Source organism: Anarrhichthys ocellatus, unplaced genomic scaffold, assembly GCF_004355925.1.
Source record: "Anarrhichthys ocellatus isolate YVR2014 unplaced genomic scaffold, GSC_Weel_1.0 scaffold108, whole genome shotgun sequence".
Lineage (NCBI taxonomy): Eukaryota > Metazoa > Chordata > Actinopteri > Perciformes > Anarhichadidae > Anarrhichthys > Anarrhichthys ocellatus.
In genome coordinates, this window is record NW_022280138.1 from 786,393 (window position 1) to 809,094 (window position 22,702).

The 22,702-nt window shown below is 39.5% G+C and overlaps 1 protein-coding gene across 1 annotated transcript in view; it reads right to left on the minus strand.

Moving 5' to 3' along the window:
- LOC116399314 (voltage-gated potassium channel subunit beta-2-like) overlaps positions 1 to 22,437 on the minus strand; it is a 131,631-nt gene extending 109,194 nt beyond the window's left edge. Inside the window, exons 1-3 of the mRNA XM_031876388.1 lie at positions 22,283 to 22,437; positions 13,117 to 13,427; positions 11,548 to 11,591 (exon numbers count right to left, since the gene is read on the minus strand). Coding sequence (XP_031732248.1) covers positions 11,548 to 11,591; positions 13,117 to 13,427; positions 22,283 to 22,333 — 406 coding nt within the window. The 5' untranslated portion in view covers positions 22,334 to 22,437. The remainder of the gene's footprint in view (positions 1 to 11,547; positions 11,592 to 13,116; positions 13,428 to 22,282) is intronic.
- Between the last annotated feature and the right edge of the window lie 265 nt (positions 22,438 to 22,702).

Below are 22,702 nucleotides of genomic sequence, written 5' to 3' on the forward strand. Positions count from 1 at the left end.
CCATGGCAACCAGTTACACACACGCACGCAGGCTTTCTCTCTCTCTCTCTCTCTCTCTCTCTCTCTCATACAGTCATTCAGGTCTTAGAGATTTTAAGAGGACTTTCCACCCCCCCACCCCATTTCAAAATAAAAGCCCCAGAGAGTGAACTACCTGAAATGCTTGTGATGAAGCCTGTCATTTAATAACCTCTGTTTATGTGTGTCAAACATTATGATTATATCTCTTCTCCCCCACCCAGTCCCACCCTTTCAAAATAAAAGCCCCACAGAGTGAATTCTAACTGAAATGCTTATGATGAAGCCTGTCATTTAATAACCTCTTTCATTCAAACATTCTGATTCAGTCTCCTGTCCTTTCTCCCCCACCCAGCCCCACTCTTTCAAAATAAAAGCCTCATGGATTAACTGTATTTAAACGTTAAGCTCAAAATTAGGCTTTTGTTGAAAAACGTAATGCTCTGACTAATACTGCGACAACTACTACTGCTGCTGCTAATATAGTATTACTACTACTACTTCTACTATAACTTTTGCTGTTGCTACTATTACTACTACTACTACTATTATTGCTACCATCAATATTATTACTACCACCACTGCTATTACTACCACTACTACTATTACTTATACTACAACTGCTACTACTACTACTGCTATTCATACTACTACAAGTAGTATTACTACTACGGCTATTAGTGCAACTGCTACTAGTACTACTACTACTGCTACTTCTTCTACTGCCATTACTATTACTACTATAACTACTTATACTACTACTACTGTTATATTAAATACTACGACCAATACTACAGCTATTACTACGACTACTGATACTACTACTTCTACTACTTCTTCTAATTACTAATACTTCTACTACAACTTCTACTACTACAAATATCACTACAGGACTTTTCCCTTTCAAAATGTTCAGCTCTTTCAGGAGAGGGGTGCTTTGACTTTTCATATTTGTAATCTTTTAACTTTTTGAAATATTTAGCTATTTGCAATTTTTTTTAAATGGGATCTCTATGGAGAAAATCTTCAAATCCTGTTAAACTTCTTCAACTTTCAAAGCCTTCTTCTCATACTTTCAGCTACAGACACCATAGTTCGACATTTCAACTAGAAGGGTTTTCAGCAGTGCAGTTTAAATGCTTTCGAGCTTCAACATTTTTCAGATAGGTAGTCTCCCATTTCTTAATTTTCAGCAATTTTTTACAATTAATTTCAGCTTTCAGCATTCCAACGCATTTTCAGCAGGAAATGCATTTTCTAGTTCAACTATTTCTTCCGTCCCCCTTTTTTTGAAACTCTTCTGCTCCTTCATATTTTAAGGTACAGAAACCGTTCAACTATCAAAATGTTCAGCTCTTTAAGCTCATGTCTGCTATGACTTAATATTTCTAACCTTTAAACATTTTGAATTATTAAGCTTTTTGCAACTTTATTTTGAATGGGATGTCTATGGAGAATATTTTCAAATCCTCTTAAACTTCTTCAACTTTCAAATCCTTCTACTTCTCATACTTTCAGCTACAGACACCATTTCAACTTTAAAATGTTGAGAAAACCCTGAGCTATTGCAGACTGATTCAGCTTTGTGATATATTTTTAACTTTTTGAACTGCAGCAATTTAACTTTTATGATTTTTCAGTCCTTTTCTGACTTTATAATGGGTGTGACTTGCGCAGCTTAGAGTGCGTGATGTCACCGCTAGAGTGAAGAGCAGCTTGAGATTCTTGTGAAAAAACGATTTGTCTTTTGCCACTGTGTCCACAATCTTCACTCTTCATGCATAATTTCTGGATTGAAAAGTAGCTAATCTTGTCCTTGTCGTAGACAAATGACTGTGGAATCCCACAGATTTACACATTTGGCACAGAAGCCCGTAATTGAGAGGAAAACCAACTTTCTGCTCCATAGAGACCAATGTTAAATTTCACTTCAAAAACATCTTCCACAGAACACGGTACCCCATTTCTAGATCGCCAGTTAAGCCACATTTTTTACACTACAGACACAATTTTTACAGGATCTGTTTCTCAAGTCATCCTTCCTCTCATTTATTAATATCAGAGCAATAGGAGCTACGGTTATGGGAGTTTTGAGGATTTGTTTGAGAGGTGTTTCCCTGTTTTATCTCCATGAAAAGGCTGCAAGGACACAGGTGTTTCTGATTAAGCTAATTAGTGATGTTGATAAACAGACTCACAGACACACACGCACTCCTCTCCCTCTCTGTGTCTCTCTCTCATACAGTCATTCAGGTTCTTAGAGATCTTTAGAGGATCCCACACACACACACACCATTTCAAAATAGAAGCCACACAGAGTGAATTCTAACTGAAATGCTTGTGATGAAGCCTGTCATTTAATAACCTCTGTTTGTGTCAAACATTATGATTGTCTCCTCTCCCCCACCCAGCCCCACCCTTTCAAAATAAAAGCCTCATGGATTAACTGTATTTAAACATTAAGCTCAGAATTAGGCTTTTTTGTTGAAATAATGAATGCTCTTACTAATATTGCGACAACTACTACTGCTGCTAATATTTCTAGTATTACTACTACTGCTGCTACTACTTCAACTTTTGCTGTTGCTACTATTACTACTACTGCTACCATCAATATTATTACTACCACTACTGCTGTTACTACCACTTCCACTACTACTTATACTACAACTGCTACTACTACTACTGCTATTCATGCTACTTACCAGTACTAATACCACTACAGCTATTAGTAGGACTGCTACTAGTACTACTACTGCTATATCAAATACTGCCATTACTATTATTACTACTTCTACTACTACTACTGTTATATTAAATACTATGACCACTACTACAGCTATTACTACTACTACTGATACTACTACTTCTTCTAAATACTAATACTTATACTACTAATAATACTTCTACTACAACTACAACTTCTAGCACAAATATCACTACTGCTGACATTTTTTAAGCCACAGAAACCGTTCGAATATCAAAATGTTCAGCTCTTTCAGGAGACGGGTGCTTTGACTTTTCATATTTGTAATCTTTAAATTCTTTGAATTATTAAGCTATTTGCAATGTTTTGTGAATGGGATCTCTATGGAGAAAATCTTCAAATCCTGTTAAACTTCTTCAACTTTCAAAGACTTCTCCTTCCTCATACTTTCAGCTACAGACACCATAGTTAGACATTTCAACTAGAAGGGTTTTCAGCAGTTCAGTTTAAATGCTTTTAGGCTTCAGCATTTTCCAGACGGTTAGTCTCCCATTTCTTAATTTTCAGCAATTTTTTTATATTTCAGCTTTCAGCATTCCAACGCATTTTCAGCAGGAAATGCATTTTCTAGTTCATTCTGTGGGGGCTTTTATTTTAAAATGGGGGGGGGGGGGGGGATCCTCTAAAGATCTCTAAGAACCTGACTGACTGTATGAGAGAGAGGGAGAGGAGTGCGTGTGTCTGTGAGTCTGTGTTTATCAACATCATTAATTAGCTTAATCAGAAACACCTGTGTCCTTTCAGCCTTTTCATGGCGATAAAACAGGGAAACACCTCTCAAACAAATCCTCAAAACTCCCATAACCGTAGCTCCTATTGCTCCTATATTAATACATGAGAGGAAGCATGAGTTGAAGAACAGATCCTGTAAAAATGGTGTCTGTAGTGTAAAATATGTGGCTTAACTGGCGATCTAGAAATGGGGTACCGTGTTCTGTGGAAGATGTTTTTGAAGCAAAATTTAACATTGGTCTCTATGGAGCAGAAATCTTTTTTTTCCTCTCAATTACAGGCTTCTGTGCCAAATGTGTAAATCTGTGGGATTCCACAGTCATTTGTCTACGACAAGGACAGGATTAGCTACTTTTAAATGTTTTTTTCACAAGAATCTCAAGCTGCTCTTCACTCTAGCGGTGACATCGCACACTCTAAGCTGCGCAAGTCACACCCATTATAAAGTCAGAAAAGGGCTGAAAAAATCATAAAAGTTAAATTGCTGCAGTTCAAAAAGTGTAAAAGATATCAACACTATGTTAACATATAATAATAGCTCTGGGTTTTCTCAACATTTTAAAGTTGAAATGGTGTCTGTAGCTGAAAGTATGAGGAAGTAGAAGGATTTGAAAGTTGAAGAGGATTTGAACATTTTCTCCATAGAAACCCATTAAAAAAAAATTGCAAAAAGCTTAATAATTCAAAAAGTTTAAAGGTTAGAAATATGAAAAGTCATAGCACCCCTCTCCTGAAAAAGCTGAACATTTTGATAGTTGAACAGTTTCTGTAGCTTAAAAAATGTGGAAGGAGAAGAGTGCCAAATAGTGTACGGAAGAAATAGTTGAACTAGAAAATGCATTTCCTGCTGAAAATGCATTGGAATGCTGAAAGCTGAAATGAATCGCAAAAACATTGCTGAAAATAAATATCCAATTTTAAAAGAATTGCAAAAAGCTTAATAATTCAAAAGGTTGAAAGATTACAAATATGAAGTCATATCACCCCTCTCCTGAAAGAGCTGAACATTTTGATATTCGTACAGTTTCTGTAGCTTAGAAAATGTCAGCAGTGGTGATATTTGTAGTAGTAGTAGTAGAAGTTGTAGTTGTAGTAGAAGTATTATTAGTAGTAGAAGTAGTATTATCAGTAGTCGTAGTAATAGCTGTAGTAGTGGTCATAGTATTTAATATAACAGTAGTAGTAGTAGTAGAATAAGTAGTAACAGTAAAGTCAGTTTTGAAGTAGCAGTAATAGCAGTAGCAGTCGTACTGATAGCTGTAGTAGTATTAGTACTGGTAGTAGCAGGAATAGCAGTAGTAGTAGTAGCAGTTGTAGCATATGTAATAGTAGTAGTAGTGGTAGTAATAGCAGTAGTGGTAATAATAATATTGATGTAGCAGTAATAGCAGTAGCAGTAGTAGTAATAGTTGCAACAGCAAAAATTACAGTAGTAGTAGCAGTAGTAGTCATAGAAATAAGAAATATTAGCAGCAGTAGTAGTAGTTGTCGCAGTAGTAGTAAGAGCATTCATTATTTCAATGAAAAAGCCTAATTTTGAGCTTAACGTTTAAATCCATGAGGCTTTTATTTTGAAGGGGTGGGATGGGTGGGGGAGAGGAGACAGAATCATAATGTTAGATAAACACAAACAGGTTATTAAATGACAGGCTTCATCACAAGCATTTCAGTTAGGATTCATTCTGTGGGGCTTTTATTTTAAAATGGGGTGTGTGTGTGTGTGTTTGGGGCAGAAAAGACCTCTAAAGATCTCTAAGACCTGAATGACTGTATGAGAGAGAGAGACACACACAGAGAGATAGAGGGAGAGGAGTGTATGTGCGCATGAGTCTGTGTGTTTATCAACATCACTAATTGGCTCAATCGCGAACACCTGTGTGCCTGAAGCCATTTCATGGAGATAAAACAGGGAAACACCACTCAAACAAATCCTCAAAACTCCCATAACCGTAGCTCCTATTGCTCCAATATTAATAAATGAGAGGACGGATGAGTTGAAGAACAGATCCTGTAAAAATTGTGTCTGTAGTGTAAAAAATGTGGCTGAACTGGCGATTTAGATATGGGGTACCGTGTTCTGTGGAAGATGTTTTTGAAGTAAAATTTAACATTGGTCTCTATGGAGCAGAAAGTTGGTTTTCCGCTCAATTACAGGCTTCTGTGCCAAATGTGGAAATCTGTGGGATTCCACAGTAATTTGTCTATGACAAGGACAATATTAGCTACTTTTAAATCCAGAAATTATGCATGAAGAGTGAAGATTGTGGACACAGTGGCAAAAGACAAATCTTTTTTTCACAAGAATCTGAAGCTGCTGAGGAAGTAGAAGGATTTGAAAATGTTCTCCATAGAAACCCATTCAAAAACAAAATTGCAAAAAGCTTAATAATTCATAAAGTTTAAAGGTTAGAAATATGAAAAGTCATAGCACCCCTCTCCTGAAAAAGCTGAACATTTTGATAGTTGAACGGTATCTGTAGCTTAAAAAATGTGGAAGGAGTTAAGTAGCAAAATACGTTCGGAAGAAATATAAAATAAGGATTTGAAAGTTGAAAACGTTTAAGAGGATTTGAAAATGTTCTTCATAGACATCCTATTCAAAAAAAAAGTTGCAAAAAGCTTAATAATTCAAAAAGTTTAAAGATTACAAATATGAAGTCATATCACACCTCTCCTGAAAGAGCTGGACATTTTAATATTTTAATGGTTTCTGTGGCTTAAAAAATTTCATCAGTGGTGATATTTGTAGTAGTAGAAGTTGTAGTTGTAATAGAAGTATTAGTAGCATTAGAATAAGTACTAGTAGTAGCAGTAGTGATATTTGTAGTAGTAGTAGAAGTTGTAGTTGTAGTAGAAGTACTAGTAATTAGATGAAGTAGTAGTATCAGTAGTAGTAGTAATAGTAGCAACAGCAAAAGTTGTAGTAGTAGTAGCAGTAGTAGTAGTATCATTAGTAGTAGAATTATTAGTATTTAGAAGTAGTATCAGTAGTAGTAGTAATAGTTGTAGTTGTGGTCGTAGTATTTAATATAACAGTAGTAGTAGTAGAAGTAGTAGTAGTAGTAATAGTAATGGCAGTATTTGAAGTAGCAGTAATAGCAGTAGTAGTAGTACTAGTAGCAGTTGTACTAATAGCGGTAGTAGTATTACTACTGGTAGTAGCATGAATAGCAGTAGTAGCAGTTGTAGTTTAAGTAATAGTAGTAGTGGTAGTAATAGCAGTAGTGGTAGTAATAATATTGATGGTAGCAGTAATAGCAGTAGTAATTGTAGCAACAGAAAAAGTTGTAGTAGAAGTAGTAGTAGAAGTAGTAGTAATACTAAAAATATTAGCAGCAGTAGTAGTAGTTGTCACAGTATAGTAAGAGCATTCATTATTTCAACAAAAAAGCCTAAATCTGAGCTTAATGTTTAAATACAGTTAATCCATGGGGCTTTTATTTTGAAAGATGGGCTGGGTGGGGGAGAGGAGACATAATCATAATGTTTGACACATAAACAGAGGTTATTAAATGACAGGCTTCATCATAAGCATTTCAGTTAGAATTCATTCTGTGGGGCTTTTATTATAAAATGGTGTGTGTGTGTGGGGGGGGGGGGGGGATCCTCTAAAGATAACAGCATTCCAACTATTGTTCTTCAAATCTTTATTCTTAACAATAAAGAGAAACAGGATAACAATAGTTATGCTTAACAGCATTCCAACAAATATTAAAAAGGATAAAGATTCGAAGGACAATACTTGGAATGCTTAACAGCATTCCAACAATTATTAAGCCCGCAGGATTACAGTCAGTGTGCTTTGGCACAGGCAGTAACTGCCTTTGTGCCACAAAGCCACACTGAATAAGTTTGTATTACTTCAGAGTGGCAAATCGGCTCGATAACGTACCCTACAAAATTTCGACGAAGCAGTCCTCGCAGTACGTTTCACCTAGATGTATCAAATTTGGTACTCAGATGTATCACATGTAGATTTTAAAAAAAAGTATATGGGGTCCATGCTCTAAACCCAACCGCATCAGTCATTTTGAATTTTGTATGAATTTCTCACGTTTTTTTTTTACATTTCCAGGCGCTGTACTTTAACAAACTCCTCCTAGGGAATTAATCAGATCAACTTAGAATTTGGTCAGAACAATCGAAAGATCTTAGTGATTAAAAGTTACTAAAAGCTTGAGGTTTCATCTAACGACATGGAAGTGGTGTGGCGACCATTTTACATGGTTCGCCATCATCCATCAAGCTGTTGTAACTCGACTGTACTTTGTAAAACCTGACCCAAACTTGACATGCTTGATGACTGTCATGACTTTAGGACTTCTGCATGCCAATATTAACTCAGTCATAGCGCCACCTACTGATAACCATGGCCCTAAGCAGGATTTTATAATTACAGTGGCCCAAAAAACGTTTGAAAAAAAGATTTTCACACACTGGATAATACTCTGTTTGATGAAAATGTATTTTAAAAAACATTCTGTAAAGTATCAGATATTAAGAGTACTTTTTTGTTTAATTTTAGATTCCTTCTCTGGCAACCATAGGGGGCCATGACACAAAACATGGAACATCCTTGCCCGCATGTTCAATGATGATGTTGGGAAGAGAATAAACTGGAAAGGGATATATGGTAAAAAGTCTTTCAGCCAGATGGTGTCGAAGACTTTGCTCCTGCGTAAGTAACTGTAATATTTAATGAAAACAATTTGAAGTCAACCAGAGGTCTTAGGTAGTGTTCAAACTTACATTAGCATCTCATAAAAAAACAGCCATGGTAATTAATTTAATTGCGACCACTGCATCAACTGATTTATTCATTTATTTAAAAAGGAACCCTATTGGCACCAGCTAGTCTTCCTTGGATCCAAAATCATGTTCATCAGTCAGACTTAGTGTAACACAAATGTAATGTTGTATGAAGTCTAACTCATGTTCACCTCAAATTGTGTTATATTACATATAAAATGCTGATTAGTGAGCATTTAAGTGGATTTTGTTACATTTTGACAGAGCCAGACATGAGAAACTTTCTAATAAAACTCTTGGCAAGAATGCAAATTAGCATGTTTCCAGATCTTCTCCTTTTAATTGTGGACGGCCGGACAGGCAGAAGGGCTCCGGCAGACGGACGGACTGCCAAACTTGCTCTGGACACAGGTGCTCCGGCGGATGGCCGGATTGCCGAACTTGCTCCGGACACGGACTCTCGGAGTCGGAGCTACGGGGAACAGGATGCTGGCCCAGGTCGCTGCGACTCGAAGGCGACAGCGGCAGGAAATGGAGGTCGCTGCTGCTCCAAGACGGCAACGGCGGGAACTGGCGGTCGCTGCGGCTCCGAGACGGCAACTGCAGGGAACTGGAGGTCGATGCGGCTCGGAGGCAGCAACGGCAGGAACTGGAGGTCGATGCGGCAGTTGATTTGAGATAGCACTCAAAGCTGAGCCAGATCTGTGTTTCCAGATACTGCATTGTAGTCCTGAGTTATTTAGTAAACGTACTATATGTACTAACTGATTTTTTAAATCTTTGTCTTTTGTAGGGTTGTCATAGCCACTGCTGTTTTGCCGGTATGTTGCCGTTCTCTTTGCTGCATGTGGTGGTGTGATGTGGTGAATGTGTACATTGTCAACCTGGTTACTATTGTATGGTTTTGTTGGCCCCCTGCATGTCTGGCTCTTACGGATTCTGAGGTGTTTTATAACGGACCGATTGTTTTTTTTATTCTCTAGCTTCAGTGGCAAGTTGGCATTAATTTGTTTTTGGACTGTTGTGCTTTTATCATGTATTGAATAAACCTGTCCCTGACTTGATTTTTAAAGTAACTAGTGTGAAATAAATTGTTCATGCAGAGTCACAATCCACGTCTCTGTATTGTTGTGTTACCACTACCCATATCAACCTTTTTATTTCGTTTTTTTGGGGACTCTAACTCCAGGTGCTGTTGTCTACTCTTGAGGCCCCAGTAGCCGCTTTATTTAGGTTAAATGTGCTAACCTCAACAAATGTTGGTGATGGCTTATGGCTAAAAGTTTGGGCTTGTACTTGGTAAATGGTAAATGGACTTGTACTAGTATAGTGCTTTTCTAGTCTTCTGACCACTCAAATCGCTTTAACACTACATGCCATTCACCCATTCACACCCATTCATATGCTGATAGCAGGGGCTACCATGCAAGGTGCCACCTACCCATCAGGACTACACCGTACACCGCCTACGGGAGAAATTTGGGGTTCAGTGTCTTGCCCAAGGACACATTGACATGGACTCTGATTGAAAGACGACCCGCTCTACCATTGAGTCACAATCGCCAACTTGGGAACTTTGAAACTTCTTTACCCATATTTTTTTGCATTATTATATTTAAGTGCCCTGAAGTTATAAAAAGACAATGTAGTTTGCATTTTTTTGGTAAGAGGCTCATTTTGAAATTTAATCCCATCAGATGTATGAAGTGATTTAGAAGATATCACTCCCACCATTCTTGAAACATCCAGTTTTTTGCCTTAATTCTGTGGTCATACTGTACCTTGTAATAATAATAGAATAGGTACGAAAATGAAATAACTGCAATATAGATTATCTCAAAGTTCCTCCCAAACAGCCATATTATAGAATAGGTATCCATTGGTTAAAAAATAACTACTGGGTACCTACAGTATACATTATTTGTAAGATCCCAACTTGTTACCCCCTTATCCCATACCTTCACTTCTCTAATATTACAGAGGTGCAGGGTGTGGAAAGATAAAAATGATCTGTGTTTCTGATCATTTCTCCCATTAAAGTTTTCTTGCAGACAATAGAAGAAGTCTGTGGACTCAAGTTGTCTTACTTGGGTAGTCCAAAGGAAAATCTTCAGATGAATGCTGGTTATGCAAGTGACAATCAACTTCATGTTGAAAAAAGGTGTAAGAATGCAATATATGGATGGGGCAATTGCGTCACGGCTCCACTGTGACCTCAGCTCGTCTCCCCTCTGTTCCCTCTGTGTGTTTGTGTGTGTGGCTTGAGCGCGGCTGCAATAATCCGGCACCTGGGCTCATCTCCTCACCTGCCAACAATTAGACCGTCATCACCTTCAGCTTAAATACCCCGGCTTCCTGCAGTCTGATCGCCAGATTGTTCCTTCAGCTCAGTGGTAGCTACAACCTCGGCCCCTTTTGAGCTTGAATCTATTCTTAGAGCAAGTTAGCCTTTTTTGACTTTACAACTAACTTGTGTTTTCCCTCTGCCTCAGCGATTCCCGTGCCATGTCGCCGCCCGGCCGCCGCCGCACACACTGCCTCGCTGCTCCACCTGCATGTTCCACCGGCTCCACAGACAAGCCAAATAAAAACCCTTTTTTCTCACCTACTCTGCTGTCCCGGTGTCTGCGTTTGGGTCCAGAACAAACCGTCCGTAACAAATTGTCCACTCATGGTTTATAAGCACATTAATGATATTGAGTTAAAAGCAATCAAAAGTTTGACTGTAGTTGGCTGAATATCAAAACAGACAGTCTTGAACATTTGCTGAATGAGAAGATTAATAATTCATGAGAATTTAACGGCATTCATATGAAATAAAAAAAATATTTACTCAACCAGTGTATGAACATGTGAGTGAAAGCTTTTGTATTTGTATACATTGTTGAGCATTAGAATGTTCAACAAAGATTAATAAAAGTGTACTTAATGTTTGTTGAACATTTGTATTGCATAGACTGAGTGAGTAGTTCAAGTTCAACTAAAAAATTGCGAGAACCTGTAGGTCTTCATCAACTGTCACATACATACAATAGGTAATCTGTAAAAGATCTACAAAAAAGCAAACAGTTGAATTTTTGAATCTCAACTAATAAACTCTTGAAATGTTACAAATAATCTATAATGTTTTTGTAGATTCACTATCCAAATAAAGTGTTACCAAGAGCATTTTTAACCTTGATATGTCCTATGCATATGGTAGAATTGACAATAAAGTAAACTTTTACTTTGATAGTCTAATTATCATTGTAGATGGGCATGCGTGTTTATGCCACACTCACCTAATCCAAGACATGACACCCTCAGCCCCGATTTGCCCAGATTTCTGTTGACAAAAAGAATCACAATCCAGTGAGAAAAGCAAATAATATAGCATCACATTATCAATTAGTTGCAGTACTACCGCTGTATCCTGCTGAGCAGCACAATGAAATGCACTTGCCGGCCATCATATCATAATTGGCCGGGATTTTAATACATCTGCAATTGATCAGTCACAAGTAGCAACACAAGTAGCAATTTAAGAAACTTCCCCCTGGCAAAATGTGCTGCATATTGCACACATGCTTATAGTTCTAGGGCTGAAGCAGACCATTGTTTTCATTGTTAATTAAAACTTCAATAGTTTTAAAATGTTCAATTGACTGTCTGCTCTGTAAATGAAGGACCAAACAACAGAACAAACCTTTTCGCAATTCCACAAATACTGTGAAATTGTGGTTGGTCCTATGTATACATAATTATGAGAAAACATGGTCCAGTTTGAAAGAAGAAACCTGCACGGTTACCCGGTCTTCCCCGGCCTGCAGACCATCAGAGGATGAGGGAGGGGGAACGAGGGGAGAACAGCTGTCTAGCGGCTAAGTCAGGTGGAAGTGTCTTTAAAGCCCCAGTCCATGTGGTGAGAGCCATGAGGAGTTTAGTTAAAAACACCTACAGCCTCTTGTTCACCACAGCACTAACAACAACACCTGAGAACAACAAGCTTCAAGGTGATTGGCGGGTCAATCCTTTCTTTGATATATGCTTCAGCCTTGACTTCATCCACAGCAAGTACTTTACCTTTTGCTAACATTTTAACTTACTGCAGATATTTCGTATCATATCAACCAGATGCAACCACAGTTCTCAACTGAAAAAACACCTCGCTTCTCAAGCACTCCTAGCCGCCCGGCATGACTAGAGCCTGGCATTTTCAGCAAGGTAAAAAAACACCTTGGTTCACCTTCATTTACACAAATCAGAAGACATCACCATGTCATTAGAGACTTGAAGGCTTCTGACGGAAACAGATTGACATTTATCTGAAATGTTGCATGAAGTTTATACAGCAAAATGCTGTTTAGCAACAACTTTCTCAAAAAGTTTGGAGATAAAAGGCAGCTTAGATATAGGCCTATAGTTTTTGAGAAGGGATGGATCACGTTTTCAAGAGAGACTTAACCACTTCAAATAAGCTGGGATACAAACATATTGCATATCTTTATAATCAAAACAAGGTATGGACCAATAGACCCGCATACATTTTTAAAAATGGGATATAATATCAAAAAGGCTTGAGTAAGGTTTTATACTTCCCACCATCAATGAGATCTTGCAGAGAAATAGAAGAGAAGCTTAAACAGCAATTGTTGGTTGTGTTGATAATGCAGAAAAGGGCTTATAAGTATGAACTTTTAGATTACATTTTCAGCATTTAGGAGGAAGATGCCATCATGTGTCAGATGCTGTGTTTGTTGCTGTGCAAGCAGATGAAACGGTAGATAGATCACGAAAAATGAGGAGTAACTTTTTGTGAGATGTCATAAGAACCATTGTATGAGGATACGTTTAATAAATATTCATCTTACCTGTATATCATGCCAGTGGAATAAGCCATGCTGTCCCTGAGTGAAACATGGTTCATTCTAAGAAAATCTTCCAGATTTTTGAGCTGAGCAGCTGCACGAACCTCTCTCAGCCGCTGAAACTCTGCTAACTGGCTACTGCGCTGCTGCTTTTCTTCCTGCTCCAGTGCTTGTTCTGACAAGAAACAGCTAAGGCCACTGTGCACACTCTCACTCATGGATGACAGGGACAGTATCTTGCCTCCAGATCCACTATTCCCACTGCTGTCCCGACTCCCAGGGGGCACCCCTCCACTGCCTCCAGGCTTGGGCATCTAGAAGTTGATGACAAAACACAATCTGGTGTCACAATCTGGTGTTATAATAAATATTACCTGTTTCTCTGTTGATCTGAGTGCTTAGGTCAATCATCAGGACAATCCTAACACAACTCAACCCTTCCCACTGCCATGTGCCAAATGGCTTGTAATCACACCTTGTTTCATGGTGTCTGCTCTGTCTCTGTATTATTAAAGTGCAAACACTGAATAATATGGGTGTGTGAAGTATGTGAAGCTTTCCTGTTAGTGTGGATGAACACGTTCATAATGCTGTTTAAAACAGTGCAAGATCTATGCTAACATTTATTATCGTTCATGTGGGAATCAACGATACAGACCTCCAACACTCTTGAGTTGACCAAAATTGATTTTCAAAATCTTTTACACATTTTAAACAGCCGTGGACTGTCATCTTTTATCAGACTGACTTCTCTCCACACACGCCACCTCAAAGCACAGTTTCCTGTGACTGCTCCCCCTACTGGCCCCACCTGTCATTAACCCCTCAGTCGCAGTTCTCCTCATTCAGACTAGTGTGACAGAGAGGCTTCCCCAACCACAACGCACTCACAAAGACATAAACAAAAACAACCTCTCTTCTATCCGTCCCAATTATGTTCATATCGGCTCCCAGTGCAAGTTTATCATTTACAACCCCACTTCTGGCTACTTCATCTCATCTCTGTAAACTCAGCACTGGTGCTTAGCATTTAACCACTGTCTGATTGGAAATGTGGAAGTTCAGTTCTGTATTATTCATGCTATTTCCATATTTTCCTTGACATATGTTATAGACCCAAGAATGTTAATGTTTATGCAGCTTAAGTTTATTTTTATTATTTCAATTTTTTAGGGAACATATAATAACACGTAGAGACTATGGCTTATCTAAATTTCATCAGTTACAATATAAGAGGAATTATCAACCCAATTAAAAGCAAAAAACGCTAGGGCAATTAACAAAACTGCAGTGGTCTGTAGCCCTAATTCAAATGTATCTGAATTCAAATGTATCTGAATTAGAACATTTAAAACTAAAAAGAGAATGGGTTGACCTGGTCTATAGTGCATCCTGTTGGAAGGGGAAGAAAAGAGGGGTAGCTATCCTGTTTAGTAAATCTGTGTACTACAGTAATGAGAACACTTTCCAAGATGGGGAGGGCCGTTATGTTATGGTGAATGGAACTATTGGGGGCGTAAAGATAACCATCTTAAATGTGTATGCCCCAAATGATGACTGCCCACTTTTCTTTAAGAATATTGGCGCTCTCGTTGCAAATAAAGGCGAAGAGATTATACTTATAGGAAGACTTTAATTGTATATTGAACACCAAATTACCTACCTGCAATAATAAGACCCCAGTCTAAGTTGTCTAAGGATTCATCAGGTATGATGAATGAGTTAGGTCTAGTGGATGTCTGGCGACATCTTCACCTTGGGGAGAGAGGCTTCACATTCATGTCCCAAGTACATAGGAGCTACTTGAGGATAGACTATGTTTGCATGTCAAAGAGAGACCACATAGAGTAAAAGAAAGCACAATTGAACAAATCACAATTACCTACCACGGCCCAGTTGTTGTGAAAATGAATTTATAATTTTAGGTACTGGAGGATCAATGTTTAATTCTTGGCAGACACTGAAATTAAACAAGAAACACAATCAGATCTATCTGATTTTTTTTTTTTTCTTTTTTTTTTAAACTTTTTTTTTTTGTTTGTTGTGTTTGTCTCTGCCTTGTAAAGCGTCTTTGAGTATCTAGAAAAGCGCTATAGAAAATTGATTTATTATTATTATTATTATTATCTGAGTACTTTGCCATTAAGGATAAAGGTGATGTTTCTCCTTCAACAGTATGGGACGCTGGTAGGGCCTCGATGAGGGGGAAGATTATTTCTGTAGCATCTAGAATAAAGAAATAAAGGCTTGCAAAGCAACAGTAATTGGAACTTGAAATAAAAAGAATAGGGGGAACATAACAAACATAGGAAAGCTAAAGGACGTTAGACTACAGTTGGCCGAGGCACTAACACAGTGTTTTTCAACCGCTGTGCCGCGGAACACCAGTGTGCCGTGATAGATCGTCTGGTGTGCCGTGGGAAAATGTCCAATTTCACTTAATGAGTCCAAAGAAATATTATTTAGTTGTTGCAAATACTTTGCCATTGTTGAGCGTCTGAGCTGCAATATAGCGTCTGGCTAAGTAATAAATACTCTTCAATGCCAGTGGGTGACAGTAGGTAGCGCAGTAATGACCGTGTTCATTTAGGACAGTAGAATGAAATGACGCGCGGGACGAGACGAGCAGCGATGGAGAAATATTTGAAAAGGAAAATGCAGACTCTGAACTGGGCCCTGGACAACATTCTAACCCAGATGAAAAGCCGAGCAAGCATCAACACATTGAGAGACTTGTCATTAAATTGTCAGCATATATCCGTTCCTCGGTACAACGGCCCGCCAGAAAATATCATATGTTTATCATAACCGGCCCGCCACACCACAGAGCTCCGGGAAGAAACGTGGTGATGTGAGTTGGCCTTTTTGTGGGACATAACGATGCATCTCACTGCGCTAAACCTGCAGCTTCAGGGACGGGGACGTATGATCACAGACATGTGTGATGCAGTGAAAGTGTCCACCGCTGTGTTCCCGACTGCACATTTTGCTGATAAACTGGGCGCACTTGGCACAGAGATCACTCGGCGATTTGCCGACTTTGCAGCTCAGAAATTAAAATTTGAACTGCTCAGCAATCCGTTTTGCAGTTGACGTGGAAAGAGCACCTGTGGAGCTGATAGACCTCCAGTGTAATGACACTGAAGACAAAGTGTGACTCTGAGGGCGCTGCACAGTTTCCAAGCTTCACCCCCGAAACGATGCCTTAACTCCGCCTACATCTGCTCAAACACTCTGCATGTTTGGAAGCACATACCCGTGCGAGCAGCTGTTCTCTGTGATGAAGATGAACACAAACCCACGCAGGAGTCGTCTCACTGATGCACCATCACTCCATCTTGAGGGTTTCCACACCTAACCCCAGATATTAATGAACTGGCAGACAAGAAAAGATGCCAAACATCTGGCTCTGGTATGCATACAATAATGTAGCCTACCTAAACATGTATTATTTTTGCACTTTGTCCAATATCCCTTCTATCCTGTTTATTAGATGGTGACTCTATTTGGCCCTCAACGTAGTCACAATTCCTTATTTTGGCCCTCTCTGTGGTTGAGTTTGACACCCCTGGCATATCTGCTGTATTATGCTGAAAGGTGTCATTTTGTAACGTTTTTGGTTGTTGGTGTGCCGAAAAGCTCTTCGGTATATCAATACAAAATACTACGATATGGGAAATAAAGCCAGCAGGTTTGTGGCTTTTCATTTTGGGAAAAACCAATCCAATCGCGCAATTACTAAAATTAGACACCCTGAATCTAACCGTGTTGAGACTCACCCTAGGGAAATATCAGATTATTTTGCAAACAATTATATAAGGGTCAAGAACAAAAATTGAAAAAAAAGAAACTCCTCAAAATGACCAAAATGTCAAGCGATGAAGCAACCAAATTAGTAGATCCCATCACACAAGACTAAATTAAAGAAACCATTGCTAAAAAAAAAATCACAGGAAACAGACGGGTTTGCTGGATAATATGACAAAGCCTTTGTGAATGACCTCACTCCTATAATATGCCAAGTATATAACTATATATTAAAATCAGGAGACTCCCCAAAATGATGGTACGAAGCCATCATTACAGTCCTACATAAATGTAGCAGAAGGGAGCTTTTGTCACTTGCTGGGCCTTGCTGTCATCCCTTTAATTGCAATTAAATCGCGCAATTACTAAAATTCCCTAGCCAATCACGGTGCGTGGGCATCATATAAATGTGACAGGGATTCCCTTAGCTCCTCCCTGACGTCAAACGCGTGTCCCGCTTCCGGTTTCCCGGACTTATGCCACTGTTGCAGACTATTTCTGGGGCTCCCCTCGTCCTGTACAGGTGACTCACCTGCGGATCTGTGTTGCCGCGGTAGCAGCGTTACATGCCCTCCTCCCCCCTTCTGGAGCAGACCAATACTGCCCGATCGGGGACTGTTGGCTGAGTTCGAGCAGAACACTGCCGGCGGCTACAGAAAACCCGGCTCACGTTTAAGGATGCTGCTGTTTTGCTTACCGGTGTTTTGCCTACCGCTGTTTCGCCTAAACGGCTTTTGACTAACGGCTTTGGCCTACCGGGTTTCATCTACCCTGCTGCGCTGCGTCGCCTACAGGGTCTGACGCTGGTCTTATCAGCACTGCGCCCCGGCTTTGGGCTGTTGACGTCAGCATCACCTTTGTTTTAATATAGAAAATCCTCTTAGCTTGAGCCATTTTACTGTGACAGGGGATGTTAAGTCCTATTCTGGCATTTTATTTATTTACATTAGTTAGCTGATCATCCCCCTGGCTGATCAGTTAACCTGAGTTATTAGGGCCCGAGTAACCGACAACGTTGGGCCAGCGAGGCCCTATTGAAATTGTAGGAATTATTATTAGGGCCCGAGCTACCGACGTCGGGCCGTGAAGGCCCTATTGATATTGTACCCGTTTGGGGAAACGTACGCATGGTTGGAGGACTTGCCATGCAGAAAACTCACCAAATTTTGGGGACTTGTCAGGCCTGGTGAATATAGCCATCTGAAAAAGAATGCATCTTTCTGTGTTAAGAAATGGCTCTCTAGCGCCCCCTACAAGTCGGACCGGCGACGCCCATCGGCCAGTATGTCCGATTGACTTGAAATTTGACACATGTCCACTTGAGCTAGAGCTACAAAAAAGCCAATCAGACCCCTAAGCTCCGCCTACTTAGATTTTCCGCCATATTGAATTTAGTGTAAAACACATTTCTGCGAACTCCTCCTACATGCTTAGTCCCATTACTACCAAATTCGCTGTGGATCATTACTGGATCTACGTCATCAAAAGTTATCAAAAGCTTTTTGATATCTCTTTTCATTTACAAGATATGTACCAATAAACTTCTTAGGGGCGTGGCTTAATATCAATACATATAACTTCTCAACCGTTTGTCCTAAAATTACCAGATTTTCAGCATATGTGCACATTGCATCCTCTAACATGCCCTGAGATTTATTTTGCATTCAACAACTAGGGGGCGCTACAGTAAACCCTCGAAGTTGTGCTTTTTGTCACTTTTTGCAGATTTCAGCCTTCGCACTTTAACGAACTCCTCCTACAGATTTTAAGCGATCAACTTCTACTTTGGTCAGGATGCTCTTAAGACCTTTGTGATTAAAAGTTATCAAAATCGAGAGTTTTCATCGAAGAACCTTGACGTGGCGTGGCGGCCATTTTGCCTCATTGTTTATGACAAAATAATTTTGTTTCATATTTTATACTTTTATTTGTTCCTCCTAGCCAGGTGACCTGATGAGTCTCAAATTTGGTAAGGATAGCCTTAAGACATTGATGATAAATCGCCATGAATATTGTGAGTTTTCGTTTCACGCTGTTGCCGTGGCGACGCATAGTTTGCCATGAAAAAGGAAGCTGATGGTTTAGTGGGTTGGGATGCTCAAAAACTCATGGAGCTTTGTACATGTGTCACAGGTCATTGGAAGAAATAGTTTATATGATTTTCTTTATTGGCCGTTTTAAATTGCCTCTATAGCGCCCCCTGCAATATTTCAAAAGAGCAGCCCCAGCGCTACGTTTGGGCTACATGTATGAAACTTGGTAGGCACATGTATCTCATAGAGACTTAAATATAAGTCTCTTGGGACCATGCTCTAAACCCATTTTCAATTTTGTATGAATTTATACAATATTTCGACGATGCAGCCCTCGCAGTACGTTTCACTATCTATATATAAAATTTAGATCTATAACATTTGGTAAACAGATGTATCACATGTAGACTGACAAAAAGCCCCTGGAGCTCTAAGCTCTAAACCCAACCGGAAGTCAGCCATTTTGAATTTAGTGAAAAAAAACACATTTTTGCGAACTCCTACATGCTGGCTCCGATTTCTACGAAATTTGCTGTGGATCATAAGTGGATCTAGATCATCAAAAGTTATCAAAATATTTTTGATATCTCTTTGTGTTTACAAGATATGGACCAATACACTTCTTAGGTGCGTGGCAAAATATCAATACACATAACTTCTCAACCATTTGTTCTAAATTCCCAAAATATTCAGCATATGTGCACATCGCATCCAGTAACATACCCTGAGAATTGTTTTGCATTCGACCACTAGGGGGCGCTACAGTAAACCCACAAAGCCTACTGGCCAAAGGAAATGTCTGATGTAACTCAGCTGGACTTGTTCCAAATAGTCCCAAACTTCTCATCGCTGCTTGCAGCTTTAATTAAAACTGCGAGCAGCGATGAACGGGCCCTCGCAATCTGCAGCGCGTCGGGGGTGCCGGCGGGACTCTGGCCTGCGCGGCCGAGAACGTCCGCGACCGTCTGACGGCGCGTCCGCGAGCGAGACAGATTTAATCCCGCGTGGATCGCCTGATGCTGGAAATGATGCTTTGCAAATAGTCTGATGCTTCCTGTATCCTCTGCCTGGCGCTACAGAATGTGTGCAAACATGCATCATGTGTCAAATGTAAACCACATTGTGTAAAAGTAATGTAAATTGGAGGAGTTTGTCACAAAACGCAGATTTCCTTTGGCCAGCAGGTGGCGCTGTGAGTACTAGTGAAAATAATCTTGTAGACATCCTCAGGCCATGAGTGTTATCAAGCAAGTGAAGTTTGAGACTGTTTGGAACAAGTCCAGCTGAGTTACATCAGCTTTTTTCATGGGGAATCACGTAAAGTAGCCGCCCGCTACGGCTAAACGATTCCGTCAAACGTAAAGCTTTTGATAACGTTTAATCACAACGGTCTTGATATGGTACTGACAAAATTTCAAGTGGATCTGATGAAGTTCCTAGGAGGAGTTCGTTAAAGTTTAGCGACTAGAAATAGGCCAAAATCTATTGAAAAATGACACATAAATGAAACTCGACGACTTTGGGTAGGGTTTAGAGCATGGTCCCAAGAGACTTATATTTAAGTCTCCATAAGATACATGTGCCTACTACGTTTCATACATGTAGCTCAAACGTAGCGCTGAGGCTGCTGTTTTGAAATATTGTAGGGGGCGCTATAGAGGCAATTTAAAACGGCCAAGCCAAAAAACCATATACACTATGTCTTCCTATGACCTATGACACATGTATAAAGTTCCATGAGTTTTTGAGCATCCCAACCTACCAAACCATCAGCTTCCTTTTTCATGGCGAACGATGCGTCGCCACGGCAACAGTGTTAAACAAAAACGCACAATATTCATGATCATCCATCATCAATGTCTTGAGACTATGCTTACCAAATTTGAGACTCATCAGGTCACCTGGCTAGGAGGTATAAATAAAAGTATAGAATATGACATTTCCTTTAGCAAGTAGGCGGCGCTATGAGTTATTGAATTTTTTTCAATTGCCGTATGTTTAGGCTTGAAGTAGCATCGTGCATAAGAAGTTTTGTGCGGATTGAATAATGTACCTTGGAGTTATAACAACTTATAAGAAATTATTTTGTCAAAAACAATGAGGGAAAATGGCCGCCACGTCAAGGTTCTTCGATGAAAACTCTAGATTTTGATAACTTTTAATCACAAAGGTCTTAAGAGTATCCTGACCAAAGTAGAAGTTGATCGCTTAAAATCTCTAGGAGGAGTTCGTTAAAGTAGGAAGGCTAAAATCTGCAAAAAGTGACAAAAAGCACAAATTCGCGGGTTTGCTGTAGCGCCCCCTAGTGGTTAAATGCAAAACAAATCTCAGGGTATGTTACAGCATGCGATGTGCACATATGGCACTGACAGAGGAAGGCTGCAGTCAGATGAGCGCAAAAAAATATTCCGCCTCTCACAAACCGAAAGAATAAGATCTGAATCTGAAAAATATAACACCTCAAATATCGAAATATATATGAAAGTGAAAAATTTAAATAAATATTTTATTCAAAACAATTCCAGAACTGAATCAAAGTTACATTTTGCCCCAAAAAACTTTTCCTTCACTTATTTTGAATTTGAATTTATCAAAACTATTGGCCTGGATTTGGCTCCATATGCTTGTCGATACTAAGGTCTCCATAGGAAAGGATGGCATCGTAGGTCCCATTATTTGCATCTCCCCAGCAACCCTAACTCGGACTGAGTTCCAGTATTCCTGTGTGTGGGACTACAAAATTACCTTTTAATATGCCAAGTAAAAAAATATACTGCCTTCACTTTTACTCTAAGGTTTGCGTGGCTGAATCATGGAGAAACGTATTGAGTACTGGGGTGTCCAATATTACATTATTTTCCCCAAAACACAAGTCAAGAACTAGTGGTGTTTAATCATCCTGCTTTTAAGAAACAAGTCTGAAAGAGGTGTTATTTATCTGAAAGCACTGCAATAATTGCTAATAAGATTATAAACCCACACATTACAAATACAGACTACAATGTCTGCTCTCTCCATTTTCCTAACCTGCAAGAGGACATATATGAGAAAATCCCCTACCACTCAATAATTTAAGTCGCTCTTTCCACATCCTGATGGCAAATATGGAACATATCACGAGCTGCTTTCCCTGTGACTGAACTGAAGAACAGCTGTGTCTCAAGAATGAGAAGAACAAGAAACCAGATGTCTTACTATTTTGAGCCACCAGGATCTTCCCCTTTTTCGCGGTTCCATATAGTACTCCAGACATAGGCAGCATATCCATGCAAAATCAATCCATTTATCCCAATATCTATCATCCATCATAAACACCATTAGCTACTCACCCGTGTGGTGGGCGTTCGGCCGATGTAGGGATTCTGGACTACACTGCTCATGATAAAGCTTTGTGCCAAGCTTTAGTACGTGTTTTACTCTGCCTAATACCTAGCAGAGCAGCTTCTAGAGTGCTATCAAAGTAGTTGGAGGAGTTAATATGGTTTTCCAGTCCCTCCAACTTGGTCACACGGCACACAAAGAGCCCTATCAGCAACCCTCCCTACACTGCAGAGGCCAGAAAATAATTTCACAACTAAATTATTTATCTTGGCACTAAAAGTAGCATCTGCCCTAAAAGCTTGTCTGTAAAGGCAGAAAGCATGCTAAAAGCATTTTGCTTGCTCCAACTCATCAGTCTTGCAGACTGTGTATTTCAGGGGGAAGCGTGAGAGAAAAGTAACCCATGGCGTCTTCTCTTATTTTGCACA